Source organism: Aythya marila (genome assembly GCF_965140915.1).
Source record: "Aythya marila genome assembly, chromosome: 1".
Classification (NCBI taxonomy): domain Eukaryota; kingdom Metazoa; phylum Chordata; class Aves; order Anseriformes; family Anatidae; genus Aythya; species Aythya marila.
In genome coordinates this window covers 206877847-206893840 of record NC_139042.1, presented here as the reverse complement: position 1 = coordinate 206893840, position 15994 = coordinate 206877847, and the positions used below count along the sequence as shown (strand labels likewise).

The window sequence follows — 15994 nt, the reverse complement described above, 5'->3', positions numbered from 1 at the left end:
GTCCCACCTAGACAGAAACGTAACTTTCCAGCTAACGCAGCTGCTGCTACTTAACTTTTTTTTTTTTTTTTTTTTTTTTCTCAGCTGAAGCAAAGAGGATTTTTTTTCCCATGTGTAGATAGCTCTTTTCTGACTTTATATCTACTCTGATGGCATTGGCATCTCCATTCCAAACATCTGCAGACCCAGTGAGACATTTCATTTTGAAAAGCCATTCAGGAGAAGGCAGAGCGATAGGCGAGGAACCCAACCACCCGGCCTTGCGGCGAGGGTCCTGAGCGCAGCCGGGCCCCACCTGCCAGGACGTCCTGGTGCGCCAGGACCCGCCGCCGTTACTGTGATTCTCATGGCTTCTCAATGACTTGGGTTATCTTCTGTAAAAATGGAAACACCTTTTATTTCTTTGGAGGGATTTTTTTTAAAGTTGTTGGTATTTTTCCTTTGTCCAGACGGAACTCATCAATCCTTGTTCTCCATAAACTCCTGTCTGTAATCCTGACTTTAAGAGAAGAGAAAACAAAACCCAAAGCACTTTGTTCCTGGTGGGCGAGCTTTTGCAGCTCAAACCATTTCGAAGCAGCAACAAAGTGCGGCCTGGTTTTATTTTTTTCCAGCACACGTGCATACCCCCCATCGCCGGCATGCATGTATACATGTGCGTATATACCCACACGCACACGGCCCCCGGGCGCGTGCACACTCACTCAGACTCTGCATGTGCATAGACAGGCTCGCACCCTCGCACACACGTGCGTGAACGCGCGCACGCACACGTCTCACATCCACACTCTTGTTTCCCCCCCCAGACGAACTCACCTGTGGGTTTTTGTTCTGTTTTTAATTTTACAGGGTCAGTTTGACTTCACCCTTATTTTGTATGGATTTTCTGAGGAGATTTCTCCTTCTCCAGAGTCATGGAGGTGTGAGCATTCACCTCCCGCCCTTGACGTTGTGATACACATACCCCACAGAGATCTATGTTTCTTATATTATATTATTATTATTATTATGTAATAAATTTATAAGAAAGCTCTGCTTTGTTCTGTGGTGTTTCTGCTCCAGCAGTCCCTGACCAGGGTTGCACCCGGGGCCCCTCTTCAACCCCTCTGCGGTCCCTGCGGACTGCCCCAGCCCTTGGGGCACCCCAGCACCGAGGCCCCATCACAGCCTGGCTGCTCTGCTGGGGGGTTTCTGTGCCCCCCGGCCTCAGCCAGCAGCAGGGCTGGGGCTGGGCAGAGGCCACTTCCCACTGCATGGGGACGGGGATGCTGGGGCCTCTGGGTGCCCCCCACAGCTCTGGGGCAGCGTGTGGCCAACCCACACCAGCACCCTGGGGTGCCCTGCACTGGGGAGCAGCTTCCCAGAGCCAGGGCCCCTCTGCAGGGAGTGGGGCTCCCCCAGGGCCACAGCACCCGACCCGGTGCCGCAGGCTGGGCTGGGAAACTCCATCAGGAACCAGTCTTGGCGAAGCATCGTCCTCATCCCTGCAGCTGCAGCCCTGGGGGGATGTCCCGGGGAAGGGCGCGTGTGCCAGCATCCCCCGACAGACCTGGCAGGGAGCAGGGCAGTGAAAGCAGCCCCTGGCTCCCCAGGACACACATTGCTGGAGTTTCCCAGATCTTACATGAAAACGTGAGGTGATGTGCACAAAGTTGGGCTGAGGCACATCGCTTTGTTCAACGCCTGCAGCCGATGGCAAGCACCGACACCGAGATCACCTTGGGGTGGGGGGGACAGAAAGAGAGGAAGGGGGAACACCCGGGGAGATGTGCAGTGTCCCCAGGGGGGGCCCTGTGAGAAAGCCCCCAGCACAGGACAGAGCCACAGCCGCCTTGATGACCTCCCCACACCGTGACTCCCTTACTGGGGTTACTGGCCCTGATTGGAAGGTGCTTAATTAGCTGCAAATGCTGCATGCGGAGCAGCTGCAGGGCCTTGTGCACGCCTGCTGCCAGCCAACAAACACTGGGGTACCGGCGTGGCCGTGATCTCCTGCTGGCTGCCTCATCCGAGCCATGGTGGGACCAGCTCTGCTGGGAAGGGGTCAGGGCATTGTGCCCCTCCGCCCGCACCCACTGCCCGCAGCCCCCTCCCAAGCCCTGGCACAGCCACTGGGGGGCTGGCCACGTCAGCGACCCCCGGTAGCAGCAGGGACGGGGTCCCCCCTCCAGCCCCACACAGCCCCAGGAGATTTCCAGGGCTCCTGCGCCCAGGATCGATGCAGGCAGCCCCCTCCCCACACCCCGACCCCCACAGAGCGCCCAGGGCTCGCAGTCACACCAAGCATATATTTTATTGAAAGACCAAGTGGATGACAAGGCAGTGAGGGGGGACCTTTAACCAGGGTTTTGTACAAGTTACAGTTGCTCAGGACTCCTCTTGTTGGTTCGAGTTACGAGATAAATATCGGTACATAGAGCGGAGTGGAGGTATAGTCACTAAACTAGCACTGGTCGGATATACGGGGCCGGCAAGCAAAATAAATCACCAGGCACAGCAGCGAGGAGCAGGGGGGGCTGCGTGCCCGGTGCCGGGAGCAGCGGCCGCCCCGGCCCTGGGTCCTCCTCTCCTGGGGCAAATACATTCAGGCCAGGGGGGTCCCAGGGGGCCGGGAGCATCGCCCCCCGTGGCCGAGCGCCGCGCACCCCAGCACTGGTCCCAGTCCCCGTGGCCACGCAGGGTCCCCTGGGGGGGCTGGGGGGGGGCAGGAGGCTCGGGGGGGGGGGTGAAGGGGCAAGGAGGGGCAGAAACACACTCCTGAGGGCTTCAGTACTGGGACTGGGGAGGCATTAGAGGGGGGGCACTGGGGTCTGGGGCTGCTCCTGAGGCCCTATAGCTGGGGGGGGAGCCCCTCCTGCAGCCCCCCCAGCTCTGTCTGCCTGGGGGTCCCGTGGGGGTGCAGGGGCAGCACAGAGCTGGGGACTGCGTGGCAGCAGATGCTGACCCCGGCACCTAAATCCTGCCCGTGCCCTCATCAGCCACCCCCCACAGCAAGCCCCCAGCCCCCTTCCCCTCCCCGTGCCTCCCCCGGTGCTGCCCTGACCCCTCGGCACACAGCAGCCCCCCCCAGCTCTCCCCTGGTGCCCCCACCCCGCGTGGCAGCGGCTGACCCCGGTCACAGCTGAGAGCCCCGGTGCCGTGCCCCCACCCGGTTTGCTCATGCAGGGGGGCAGCTTCTGGCCCAGCCCAGGGCACGGCCGTGCCACCCCCAGGGCCAGGGCGATGCCGGGTGCACCCTAAGGCCCCCCCCCGTCACCCACGGCCGCGGCCTGGCCCCCGGCCCCCCGGGGAAGCAGTGAGGATGTGCAGTGAGTCCGTCGGGCATGGGCGGGAGCGTGTGCATTAGGGGCCAAGCCGGCTGGTTGTGGGGTCAGACAGAGTCTCTGGCCGTCTGTGGGGCTGGGGGGGTGCGGAAGCTGGAGACACAGCGCCCTGCCCCCTTACTCCAGGTAAATGTCCTCTGTGGGGCAGGCGTACTCCAGGTGCTCCTGGTAATATTCCTGAAACGCTCGGCTGCAAGGCAAGGGCAGGGCCAGGGGCAGCTCAGGGATGGGGCCAGGACCCGGCACCACTGCCCTCTGCACCCCCAGCCCCCGTTCCACCACCCCCAGCCCCCTCCCCACCCGTCCCCATCTTACCCGACGCACTCGGCGACGTGCCGCATGGACTCCTGCGAGACGAAGACGTGGCAGGCAAAGCGGCTCAGCACCGGGTGCTTGGTGATGAACCCGAAGTAGCTGCAGGGAGAGGGCAGGGTGAGCGCGGGGGACCCCACTCACACCCCATGGGGGGCTCCTGCAGCTCAGGGGGGCTCCACCGTGGGGATCCCAGGGCTGCCCCTGCTCATGTGGGGCTGGGAGCACCCGGCGCAGCACCGTGCACCCCGCAGTGCGGGAGCAGGGGGTCTCACCAGCTGTTCCGGGGGTGGCACCCGCAGAAGGAGATGTTCTTCATCTGGAAGAAGTGGCTGCAGCGCTCAAACTGCAAGAGAAAACCCCGGCAGGGTGTGGGCGCCCAGCGGGCTGGGGGACACGCACCGGGACCCCCTGCCCACGGTGCCCCCGCACCTCCTCGTCCCGGCCGTACTCGTTGACCGTCAGGATGAGCTTGATGCCCTGCAGCGTGATCTCCAGGTCGCAGCTGGCGGGCGGGCGCAAGTGCACGGTCAGCTTCCTGGTGGTGGCAATCTGGGGGCGTGGGGACGGGGCATCAGGGCGCGTGGTCCCGCTGGGACCCCCGGCACAGAGCCACCCCCAACCCCTGCTGAAAGCACCAGGGGGCCGGTGCCCACGCAGCACCCGCAGCCTCTGCCCAAGCTGGGGAGGCAGCAGGACGGCGTCTCCTGGGCACAGCAGGGTCCCTGCGTGGGGAGGGGGGGCTGCGTGGTGCTGCCAGCCCCCCCGGCAGCCTCACCTTCTGCATGGCCGCGCAGAGGATGCCGTTCCCCTGGTGGTACGGCACCTCCACCGAGCCCAGGAACTGCACGTTGAACCGCTCCACCCAGCACGGGTTCCTCTTCAGGCCTGCACGGGACAGGAGTGGGGAGACGGTGCCCAGGACCCCCGCAGCCCCCCGCTGCCCCCCCCCCCAGCACCCCGTGCCGCCCTCCAGAGGCACCCGCGGGGCTGGGAGCGCTTCCTACCGATGACGTCCCTGGCTTGGCCGACGACCTCGTGGGCGTAGAAGGCGGGGAAGATGCCCCTCTCCCCCGTCCGCATGTTGTAGCCCCGGTACCAGTAGTCGTCCTCCTCCAGCTCCACCAGGATGGGGTCGTCCACGTCCAGCTCCAGCTCGTCCTCGTGGCGAGGGATGAACCTGCGAGGAGGGAGGGAGGGAAGGACGATGCACGCCTGAGGGGGTGGGGGGGGCAACGAGACCCCGAGAAGTGTCCCATGGCCGTGCCCTGCACCCACAGAGCTGCCCCGAGCCAGGAGAGGCCACGGGGAGCGGAGCCGGCAGCCGGGCTCACTGCTCACCTGAAGACAGCCCGGTGGGTCTGCTCCCGCTCCTCCCCGTTCACCATGCAGGAGAACAGCCCGAAGGACTCTGTGCCTGGGGCAGAAAGAGGCAGCATCACCCTGGGGCCCTCCTGAGCCCCCAGCCCCACGCCCCACGCACACCCCGGGGCAGAGGACCACCACTGGCACCTCGCAGCCCTGCAGGGGGAAGCCCCCAGCTGCTGGGAGCAGCCCCAGCGCCCTGCAGCAGCGCGGTCCCTGCCCACCTCCAGGCCCCGTGCCGTGCCACGCTGTGCTGGTGCCGTGCCCAGCTGGATAAGGCAGGACGGCACCGGGCAGCCAGCCTCGCCCCGGCACAAGGCAGCCCACGGCCGGAACAGCGCGGCACGGCCACTTACTGGAGGAGCGGGAGGTGCTGTTGACAAAGACGTTGAGGAACTTCTTGGAGAACTGCAGGTCGGCCTCGGGGGACGAGTCCTCGGAGGAGCTGTGCGCGTCGGGGGCCGCCAGCCCGTCCTCGAAGGCCGCCTCGTCCTCCAGGTCGCAGCGGTCGCAGGCGCGCAGCAGGTCGCTGTCGTCGCTCAGCACCGAGGTGCAGCGCCGCAGGCTCACCAGCTCCAGCTGCGTGTGCTCGTCCACCACCAGCGTGTACTTCACCGAGTCGTAGGCCAGGGACTCGTCCAGCGCCCGCGGCTCCAGCGCCTCGGGGGCCGGCGGCAGCGGCAGCTCCCCGGGGAAGCCCCGCGGGTCCTCGGGGAAGGGGGAGCCCTTCAGGTAGGGCGCCTCGTCCTCGTCCGTGGAGTAGGCCATGGTGAAGCAGCGGTTGGTCTTGGCGGTGGAGACGTCCAGGGCAGGCGGGAAGGCGTCGGGGTCCTGCCCCAGGGGCTCTAACCGGACGTCGTCGATCATGTCGTTGTCCTCCAGGATGCCCGAGTCCAGGTCCTTGTCGACGGCCCAGTCCTTGGTGCCGGCAGCCGGCTCCACCGTGGCACGGGGCTCGCCGGAGGTGGCCTCGGTGCCGGGGGAGCCGCGCGGCGGGGTGCAGGGCAGCCCCGTGCAGCAGCCAAAGGTGGCCAGGACCTCGGAGCCACCCAGCCTGTCGAGGGAGACGGGGCGCCCCGGGAAGACGGGCGCGATGGTGTCGTTGGTGGGGTTGCTCAGGAAGAGGAACGGGCCCGGGTCGTCCGCAGGTGGCTCCGGCGCCGCCTCCGTCCCGACGCCCAGGGAGCGCTCGTCCTCGGCGCGCTGCAGGGAGCTGCGCAGCGTCTCCATGTCCACCAGCTCGATGCTGCGCGGGGCGCAGGGCAGGGCGGCCGGCTCCCCCTCGCTCACCGGGGAGTCCCGCAAGCCGGGCTCCTCGTCCAGCGCCTCGCTCAGGATCTCGGGCTCCAGGTCGGAGGCTGGGGAGATGGTGTCACAGAGCGAGTGGGTCTGCTGGAAGCACTCGTCCGGGCACTTGATGGGGTAGGAGCCCTCCGAGATCATCTTGTTGACGAGGTTGCTGAGCAGCCACGGTGAGTCCGAGTCCTCGCTCAAGTCAGGCTCTGACTCCGAGTCGGAGTCGTACTCGCTGTTGTCCTCATCGTCCGCCTCGGGCATGAGCTTGGGCCCCACGGGCAGGTAGAAGGAGCGCCGGATGCTCTCCAGGCTGTGGTCTGGGTCGATCTTCAGGTCCAGGGGGCTGGAGGTGGACACATCCGTCTGGTCCACGGGCGCAGAGGAGTCCTCGGGGTTCAGGCTGTCGTAGTAGCCCTCCATCTTCAGCTCCGCCAGGCTCTCCCGCCTCACCATGCCGCTCTCCGGGAGCTCCCTGTCCAGGGTCTCCTCCTCCTCTTCCTTGCCCTTGTCCAGCAGCAGGGAGTCCTTGATGCCCATGACGCCGGGCGCCTCCAGCTCTGTCTCCAGCTCGGCCTCCGAGGCGGGGGAGCTGGCCTCCTCGATGGAGTTGGTGAGGTGGGAGGACCTGCCGCTGCTGCTGTCGCTGCTCAGGTCCAGCTCCGTCTCCGAGATGGAGGAGATCATGTTGCTGACCAGGCGCCCCGCAGCGAAGGCCGCCTCGATCTCCCCCTCCACGTCCGAGTCGGAGCCGGGCGAGCTGAGGTCCTCGCTGTGCCGGCTGCAGGGCAGGAAGGGCTTGGAGGTCCTGCTGGTGAGGTCGGCCTCGATGCCGGGGTCCGAGGAGGGCGAGGTGGTCTCCGAGGAGCCCGAGGGGCGCCCGCGCACGCTGGCCGCCCGGCTGGGCAGGGGACCCTCCCCGTCCGAGCTGAGCTGCTCCGCCGGCCCCTTGGGGCACGCGTGGGGGCCCGGCAGCCGGGACCCCGGCCCCTCGCTGCGCTGAGCGCAGGCCCTGGCCGCCAGCTCCTCCGGGGGCGGCGGGGCACCGCGATGCTCACGGGGGGCCACGGGGGACCCTGGGCTCTCGGCCCCCTCGCTGGGTGCCTGACTCTCCCGGCCGCCGGCCGCCTGCTGCTTTGGCGGGGCGCAGCGGCCGTCCGGAGCCGCGGGCTGCCGGGCCCCGGGGGTCTGGGGCTGCGAGCCCGCGTCGGAGCCGGCGGGCATGCGAGCAGGAGCGGCCAGCCCTGTTGGAGAGAGAGACGGTTCAGGGGGCAGCTGGCAGAGGTGAGGCGGGGAATGTGGTGGTCCGAGCGCAGAGGAGATGATATTCATATTATAATCTTCCCCGGCTCGCTCGGGCGATGGGTTACCATGTGCCAGAGACTCGTGGCTGTTGCCTTGCGAGTCAAAGAGGGAAGGCTGCGGCGGGGTGGGGGCCTGCCCTGTCCCCCCGGGGCTCGGCCCCAGCCCCTTCTGGCTTTCCAGGCAGGGTCCGTCTTGAATGCAGGCGTGGGGAGACGAGTGTCCTGCGGGGCAAGAGCAGAGCGCCCAGGTCAGCTCCGCGCCACGCAGCCGGTCCCTCCTGCACCTCGGGATGGGGAGGGGGTGCCGAGGTGTGCCCGTACCCGTACCCGCCTGTGCCTGGCTCCCCAGCCCCATGGGGTGAGGACCCTTCTGCCCAGGACCCCCAGAGCCCCCAGCTCCGCACACGGTGCTGGATGACTGGATTGGACATGCCTGAGAGGCTTCCAGCACAAAGTCCCCAAGACCCCCTTGGCTTTGGCAGAAGGGGAACGGGGTCTGGGGCAGCCCCACTGTGGCACCAGGTTCTGGGACACCCCTGCAGGACCCTGCCCCACAGTCCTGTGCTCACCGGTGTGCGAGGAAGAGGAGGAGGAGGAGGAGTGGAGAAGGGCGTCCTGCCACGTGGTGCGGTGCGCGGGAGGCGGGTAGCTGCCGTTGTTGTTCAGGGAGTCCTGCGGGGAGAGCAGAGCCGGGCACGTCTGGGGACGGGGCGGTCGGCAGGGTTTGGGATGGAGAGGGGACACGGGGGGGGCTGCACCGAGGCCTGGCTGTGGATGTGTGCTGGCACCAAACATGACCAGGCCGGCTGGGGACATCCCACCACGGTGCTGCCTTGTGCAGGTCCGGCCGCTGCCAGCACCGCGAGCACCCCACGCTCAGACCCCACCCGTGGCACCCCACAGCACGGCCTGGCAGCGCCTGGGACACGTGCCCGGGACTGATCCGGATTAGAGCCGTGACATCCCCAGAACAGGGACCCAGGGGACCGGCACCTTCCCAGGAGGGCGCCCAGCAGGGGACGCGGTGGCACGGGCGCTGTCCCCAGGGAAAACCCATCGCACGGCCCCACGAGCCCCGTCCCCCCGTGAGCTGCACGACCCATGGCGAGAGGGTCCCTCGAAGGGACACCGGCCCCAGGGGAGGGGATGGGAGCCAGCAGGGCTGGGGCTGCCTGCCCGGCGCGGCGGCAGCTGCGGATTAGTGCCGGCGGGCAGCAATAATCCAGCCGAGCCCAGAGATTAGCGAGCGGGGCTGGCGCAACGTGCAGAGGGGCACGCAGTGCCAGGGCCGGGGGGTGCAGGGCTGGGGGGCTGCAGGGACGGGGGGGGGCTACAGGGCTGGGACCAGCACCACGTGGGCTGTGCCGTGCACCCCAAGGACGGGGTGCTGGGGGGCTGCACAGCACCAGGCTCTGCATGGCCCCGGCAGACACAACGCGACAGAGCCGGGATTAGCCGGGATTTGCCCCCCGGGCACGCCGACGGGGCCGGATCCTGCCCCCTTCACACCCCGAGGGACAACGGATCAGGGTCATCCAGCACAACCGGGCGTTGGGCATCCCCCCGCGGCACGGAGGGGCGGCAGGGCTCTGCCCTGATCCAACACCGGCCCCCGGCCCCCCGCCCAGGATCGGAGCCACCGCGCGGGGCCGGGAGCCCCCAGTGCCATGGCAACGCTGCCGGATGCAGGCAGCACCGCGCCCGCTGCCCACGCACTGCGGCGGCGCGGCAGCTCCGGCAGCGCGGTGGCGGCACCGCAGGCGCGTGCGCACGGGGACACAGGGACACGGGGACACCCCCGCAGCACCACGCACGGGGCCCTCCCCAGTCTCCCACCACACGGAGAGCCCCGGGGGACGCAGTGCACGCGCACACCCGTGCACACCTGCACACGCACCCCCAGCCTTGTGGTGCCGTGGTAGCACCTCACACCGCTGCCCCATGGAGATGTCCCGGACCCCAAGCTCACCCCAGAGCCCTGCTCCAGGGGCTGGCAGGGGGCGTGCAGGGACCCCACGGTGCCAGCAGCCACCGCACAGACCCAGCCCTGGTGCCCTCGGCTCGGCCCCACCACTGCAGAGCTGGAGCCCGCCTTGCGCTTCTCTGTCCTCCCTGTGCTCACCAAGCCCCATAGACCCCAGCTGGGCACGCAGCCCTCGCCCCATCCTCGCCACCTCTGTGGCACCCCCAGAGACCCCCCCCATGCACAGGCCCCAGGAGCAGAGACCCCCGGGCAGGGGCTGACCCCGCTCCCGACCCCGACCCTCACCTGGGTGCCCGGTGCCGTCAGGTTGAGCGTGGTGGGCCGGTGCTTCTGCGTCTCCTCCAGGGCGGGCGAGGGGATGGGTGAGGCTGAAGGGGACGGTGGAGCTTCCAGCTCGTTGCCCTCCTCCTCCTCCTCTTCTTCCTCCTCTTCCTCATTGTCGTCGATCATCTCGAACTCCTGGAAGTCATCCTGGAAGGTGCAGACGGGGTGCGGCTGCTCGCTGCGCTCCAGCACCAGGCAGTCCTGGGGGGAGCAGCACGGGGTCAGCAGCCAGCCCGGCGGTGCCGGCCCCACCACGGCCCCACTGCCAGCCCCACAGCTCACCCTGCGGCTCGGGGCCAGCATCGCCTCCTGCCCAAGCCCCAGAGGACCTCCAGGCAGAGGGACCTGCTCTGTGCCGGGGACCAGTGCGCCCTCAGCTCTGCAGCAGCCTGCCCGCCCCCCCGCCCGTGTCCCTGTCCCGTGTCCATCCCGTGTCCCCCAGCCTGGCCCTTCTGGTGCCTGGGGTGGTGCTGGGGAAGAGCTGAGTAAGCCGGAGCCACGTGAGAGCGGCCACGGGCTCAGCACCGGGCTGGCTGCTGATCCATCACTGTTCCTGCGGCTGCCCCGCGGGGCCTGGCCAGAGGTGGTGGGGGCCCGGAGCTCGGCCCCACCAGGACGTCCAGGCTCCAAATCCACCTCCCCGACAGCCCCTGCTCGGGACAAGCCTTGTTGTGCTCCCCCTCCCCGCGTCCCCCCACAGCCCTGCCGCAGCCGCCTTGGCACACGTGGCTCGTGCACCTTCTCGTAGTGGTCCGAGTCGTAGTTCAGCCCGATCCCGCAGTCATCCGTGATCTCCGACAGGTCCTCGTCATCGAATTCCTCCAGGCTGATGTCCTGGGGGGGCCTGGGAGAGGAGCAGGGACATCAGGGCTGCAGACATCGCTCGGCTGCACGTGGGGAAATGCCTGCTTCCCCCCAGCACCACGGGGTCCTGGTGAGCCACGCGGCACCGCAGGGACACGAGCACACGGTGCCGGCATCACCCCGGGTCCCCAGCACGGCAGCAGTGGCTGGGCTGCCACAGGATATTTTGGGAGCAGAGACACCAGTGCCACGGAGCAGGACAGGCACAGGCAGGGGCACAGCCACAGCACAGCCCCTCTGCCCGTGCAGCGGAGGGACCCAGGGGGGCTGCACAGACTCCGAGGTGGCCGCGATCCCCCAGGGTGGGCTCATGCCCCGAGGCAGCCGGAGCAGCTCCGCTCAGGACCCCACACAGCATCCTGCAGGCCTGACCCACGGGTGAGGCTGGAAACGAAGGGGAGGGCGGCAGCCACAGCAGGGCCTGGCACGGGCTCAGCTCCGGGACCTTCCCTGCCGAGCTCAGCACCGAGCATCCCCAGGTTACCGCCAGCCTTTAGCCGAGGTGATGGGAGCCCCACGTGGCACGAGGCCCCGCGGTTTGGGGTTGCCCCAGGAGAGGCAACGTGGTGCCTCCACGCACTGTCTGCTCCCAGCCCCAGGAGCGGCAGCACCCCCAGGTCCTCCAGTGTGACACCAGCACCCAAGGGGTCCCCGCGCCCCCCTGGGCAAGCACCCACGGGAGCCTCCCCGGACCCATCCCTGTGGGACACCCCCAGGGCACCCACAGAAGGCTCCAAGCCCAGGGTAGGCACCAAGCCCATGGCATCGACTGGCCCCACACAACCCCTGGGGGTCTCAGCGCTGCACCCACCACGCAGCAGGCAGCGAGCCCCCAGCCTCTGCCCCACCGAGTCCAAAATCAGCGCCCGTGGCGGCGGCCAGGTCACTGGCGGCACCGAGTTTCGGGTGACCCGAGCTGCGTCGCTGCTTTCAGCTTTGGGGGTCTGCATTTAACCCGAGATAGGATTTGTGCAGCTCCTGCCTGGCTCTGAGGATGAGGACAGGGCTGGCACGCAGCGGGCTGCAGCCCCCAGCCCAGCGCTCCCCGCTTGCCCACCCCTCAGCGCGGTGCTCGCGGCACAGGGGCAAGCCGAGGGCTGCCCTGCTGCCTACCGAGACACTGAGGTAAGGCTGGTCAAAAAAAATTAAAGCAAGCCATTTCCCTGTCGGGAACAGGGTGTCATGGAAACCAAAATTTTCTGCAGGGAGAAAAAAAAAAAAAAAAGAAAAAGAAAAAGATTACTCTTGGCAGGATTTTCTGCCGGGAAAACGTAAACCAATCGCCGCAGGTCAGCGCTGAACCAGGGAGGGGCTGCAGGGCCCGGGGCTGTGGCCGGGATCCCCCCTCCTGCACCCCGGGGTCTCAGGGAACACCGTGGGCACCCACAGCCCGGCCAGGCAGGGGCACAGCAGCATCCCCAGCTGGAGCTGCACACCCCGGGGTGCCCCACAGCAGGGACAGCAGCCGGTGCCCTGCTCCAGCTCGGCACCGGACCCTGTCCCAGCCACCCCCTGACATCTTTTCTCACCCCCCATCACAGCCTGGCCATAAACAACTGAAGCCAAACGTTGTTCCAGGGTTGCTCTCCCTGCCTTTGACTTCTGTTTTTGCCCTAAACTCCCATTTCCAAGCTCCCCTCTCCACCATCGGGAGCTTACTCCGATTTTACTGAGAAAAAGATTTTCCCCTAATCACATAATTCCCAGAAGTAGGCCATTAAGACAACGTCAAATATCCTCCGATCTGCGGTGAAATCATCAGTCGGTGGTGGAAGCTGCAGCACCAGCCCACGGGGTGCGGGGCTGGGACCGGCCCCAGCCCCCAGACCCCAGCCCCAAGAGCCCCCCAGGGGCTACGGGGGCAGAGCCCAGCCACCAGCCCTGGGGACGGCCACAGCCACGAGTCCTGGCACGGAGACGTGCCGGCATCCCATGGGTCCCCTGCTGGGGAAACCAACTCTGCCATCAGACCCCAGCCCCAGCCAAGAGGACGCACACCCTGGCCATGGGTGGCAAGGCACGGCAAGGCACGGCATGGCACAGCACCCCGGTGCTCTGCCCTACAGGCAACTCTGGTCACAAGTTACAGCCACAACAAACCACAGCTGGAGCTCTGGGGCCGCTGCAGGAGGCCACAGCGGGTCCGGAGCTGCAGCACTGCCCCAGGGACACCCCAACTCCATCCCCGTGGCCAACGGGGAGCGTCACCAGCACGGGCACGGGGCCGCAGCAGGGGGTGCCTCGGATGCGCTGGTGATGAGCAGAAGGCGGCCAGGGAGGTGGTGCCGGGTGGGCAGCACCCAAAGGGGGGTCCGGAGCTGGTGGCTCAGGGGGAACAGAGCTCACCCCAGCACCATGCGTGGAGAGAGGGCTCCAGGAGGTGGTGGAAGGCAGCAGGACACCAAACCTCGCAGTGGGACACCACCAGACCTCACAGCAGGACACCACCGGCACCGCGACCGCGCACCCTTGGCTGTGCTGCCAGCCAGGCCGGGCTGACCTCGCTGGGCTGTGCTGGGCCAGGCGGCAGCGGGGAGCAGGGGGGATGCAGCAGGGGAGGGATCGGCCCCAAAAAGGGCCCCGACATCAGCCCCTGGGGTGCGCAGGGCAGGGGCACACATCAGCAGGCAGCCAGGAGCCGGCGTGTCTGCGCTGGGAGCTGCCGGGGGCCGGGCTTTGTGCGGAGGGAGTGACCAACAACCAGGCCAAGGGAAGATTGAATTTCCTCGTTATTTTCAGCTCAGCTCCCTGGACAGTTCTCCTTGGACCTGGATGCGATGCAATGGCTCCTGCAGGGAAGGGCTGGGGACCGTGACCCGCGGCCCAGCGCTGCGCCTGCCGGTCCCTGTGCCAGGGGGGCACAGCAAGGTGGGGGCTGGCCCCCGGGAGCCCAGCACCAACCCCACAGCCCCCACCCCAAGGCAGGAGCCATCACAGGACACAAGAGCCACCTCGCAGCATGCCCAGGACCTGCCCCGTGCCCACCCCTCACCTTCACCTGCCTCTCCTTCCCCAACCACAAGCTCAGCACCCCGCTGCGAAACCCTCTGCTGGCAACGGGCACGACCCAGACCAGCCCCCCCAGGCCCCCTGAGCCAGCCACCAGCTCCATCACGGCACCCGCACACCGGGGCTGCCCCCGTGGGCCTCGTCCCCCCCCCAAAAAGGACGGGCAGCGCCAGGGCCTTGAGGCCGCAGGAGCCAGCGGTGGATGGGCCATGGGGGGGGCTCGGTGGCTGTGGCCCAGGTGGGAGCCAGGCTGCTGCTCCTGGGGGGCACGGGGGGGAGGCAGAAAGCAGCATTTCCATGTTTCCGTGTCTCCGTGTCTCCGTCTGGCACAAGGAGAGGTTTTGGCCCCGGGGGCGGCTCGTGCGGCACCGCCGGGGATGAGCCGCAGGGGAGGGACGGGAGGGTGGTGGCAGGGGGACGCCGCCGTCGGGGGGGGGCTCACAGCCCTGGGGGGGGCTGGGCTGGGGGCTGCGGCCTCCCCCTGCCCCTCCTGGGCTCCTGGCCCAGGCCTCGGCTGCAGGGAGGAGGCCGCGGGGCTGCTGGGGGCCAGACCCGAGCCCCACGCAGCAGGGGCCGGGGGGACACGGGGAGCGCCAGGAGGGGCGGTGGGCACGCAGGAGGCACGGCCAAGCCCCCGGCCGGGCCCCCCCCGGGCATCGCCAGGGCCCCGGTGCCGGGCAGGAGGCAGGGGAGCGGGACGGGCGCTGCGGGGAGAGGCCAGGGCTGGGCCCTCCCCACCCTGCAGCACCGCAGCCGCGGCCTCTGCCGGGGTCCCTGCGCTGCGAGGCCTGGGGGGAGGACGGGGGGGGCGGCTGTGGGGTCTGCCCCGTGCGGGACAGGACCTGGGGGGGGGGGGACAGGGGACGGGGAGCTGTCCTGCATCCCCTCTGAGCCCCCACCCGCGAAGCTCCGCGCCCCCAGGGCCTCCCCCGTGCCCCCCCCACCTCTCCGACCCCTCCCCACCCCAGGTTCCGCACCCAGACCCCGCACCCCCCCCGCGCCCCCCTGGAGACCCCATCCCGGACTGCGCCCCGCAGCGGGTCCCAAGGTCAGCCGAGGTGCTGGGGGGGGGAGCGGCCCTGCTGCCAGGACCCCCACGCTGCCAGGACCCAGCCTTCGGCACAGCCCCGGACCCCCCCCCCGACCCCCCCCGGACCCCCCCCAGACCCCCGGGGGTGCCCCACGGGGGGCGCCCCCCAGCGCAGCCCCTCCCCGACGGCGCCCGCGTCTGACCCCGGGGGTGCGGAGCCGCCTGGAGGGGGGGGCTCGGGGGATTTGGGGGGGGCCGAGCCCCAGCCCAGGACCCCGCCGGGCCCCCCCCCGCCGGCTGCAGACAAAGGCAGGGGCCGGGGCCGGGGCTCTGCCCCTGCGGGACCGGGGGTCGGGGAGGGGGGAGACAGGATGGGAGGGTCGGGATCGGGGGGTGGGGGGGAGCCGGGGGGGCTCTGCGCAGCCCGGCCCAAGGTGAGGGGCGGCTCCGGCCCCCCCGCAGCCCCCGGGCTCGGCCCCGCACCGGCGATGCGCGGGGAAGGGCAGGGCTGGGGGGGGGGGGAGGGCAGGGAAGGGAAGGGCAGGGTGGGGAAGGGCAGGGAAGGGAAGGGAAGGGCAGGGCGGGGGAGGGCAGCCCCCCCCCCCATCGAGACCCCCATCCCGGCGCCGCTCACCTGCAGCCCGGCGGGGACAGCGAGTGGAAGGTGGAGAGCGAGAACATCTCGGCGCGATCCGCCATCTTCACACGGGGGCTGCGCCGGACTGCGGACAGCGGGGGGGGGGCGGGGGGGGCGGGCGGGGCGGGGGAGGGGCGGGGGGAGGGGAGGGGGCGGGCACGGGGAGGGGAGGGGAAGGGGAGAGGGAGGGGATGGGGAGGGGAGGGGGAGGGGGTGGGAGAGGGAGGGGTTGGGGGGGGGGCAGGAGGGGGGTGGTGGGGAGGGGCGGGGGGGGGAGGATAAAGGGGGTGGGGAGGGGCAGGGGGGCTCCGCAGGGGGGGGGAGGGGGAGGGAGGGCGGGGGGGGGGCGCGGAGGAGGGGGGGGGCTGGGGAGCCGCTAGGGGTGGGGGGGGGGGGGGGCGAGGGGGGAGCACGGGGCTTGGGGGGGCTCACGGCGAGGGGAGGGGAGGGGTCGGGGCGGGGGGGGAGGCCGGGAGCGGGGGCCGGGAGCTGTCCAGGGCCCGGTGCTGGGGGCCGGGAGCTGTCCGCGAGCCGGTGCTGAACCGGGGC

The 15994-nt window shown here is 69.1% G+C and overlaps 3 protein-coding genes across 7 annotated transcripts in view; 1 reads left to right on the top strand and 2 right to left on the bottom strand.

The window, feature by feature from the left end:
- The window catches only part of SHANK3 (SH3 and multiple ankyrin repeat domains 3), a 374153-nt gene extending 373129 nt beyond the window's left edge, over positions 1-1024 (top strand). For 3 of the 5 annotated variants that reach the window (XR_014317924.1, XM_082764916.1, XM_082764922.1), the window contains one exon: positions 85-984. Coding sequence is in view for 2 of the 5 variants with exons in the window: in XM_082764916.1 (XP_082621042.1) it covers positions 85-88 (4 nt within the window). In the remaining 3 variants the exon portion in view is untranslated. Of the gene's footprint in view, positions 1-84 lie in introns of all 5 variants that reach the window. The other 2 variants (XM_082764921.1, XM_082764911.1) reach the window with 2 other exon arrangements.
- Positions 1025-3267: 2243 nt separating this feature from the next.
- Positions 3268-15518, bottom strand: MAPK8IP2 (mitogen-activated protein kinase 8 interacting protein 2). Its single transcript, XM_082753909.1, has 12 exons — positions 15443-15518; positions 10644-10749; positions 9867-10106; positions 8167-8269; positions 5357-7819; positions 4977-5052; positions 4643-4815; positions 4414-4523; positions 4068-4187; positions 3911-3981; positions 3639-3737; positions 3268-3513 (listed from the first exon to the last, which is right to left on the bottom strand). Exons 1-12 carry the CDS (start codon positions 15505-15507, stop codon positions 3441-3443), a joined length of 3699 nt encoding a protein of 1232 aa, XP_082610035.1. The 5' UTR covers positions 15508-15518; the 3' UTR covers positions 3268-3440.
- LOC309874294 (uncharacterized protein) overlaps positions 15510-15994 on the bottom strand; it is a gene marked incomplete at its 3' end in the record, with an annotated part of 4567 nt that continues 4082 nt past the window's right edge. The window contains exon 6 of the mRNA XM_082752342.1: positions 15510-15530. Coding sequence (XP_082608468.1) covers positions 15510-15530 — 21 coding nt within the window. The remainder of the gene's footprint in view (positions 15531-15994) is intronic.

What these genes read in the sequence shown, in the direction of transcription:
- MAPK8IP2 (XM_082753909.1), bottom strand. Translation starts at nt 15,507, where the DNA reads ATGGCGGATCGCGCCGAGATGTTCTCGCTCTCCACCTTCCACTCGCTG. An exon ending in AGTACGGCCGGGACGAGGAG is followed by an intron (nt 3,982 to 4,067) that starts GTGCGGGGGCAC and finishes TTTCTCTTGCAG; the next exon opens with TTTGAGCGCTGCAGCCACTT. An exon ending in CACGTCGCCGAGTGCGTCGG is followed by an intron (nt 3,514 to 3,638) that starts GTAAGATGGGGA and finishes CTTGCCTTGCAG; the next exon opens with CCGAGCGTTTCAGGAATATT.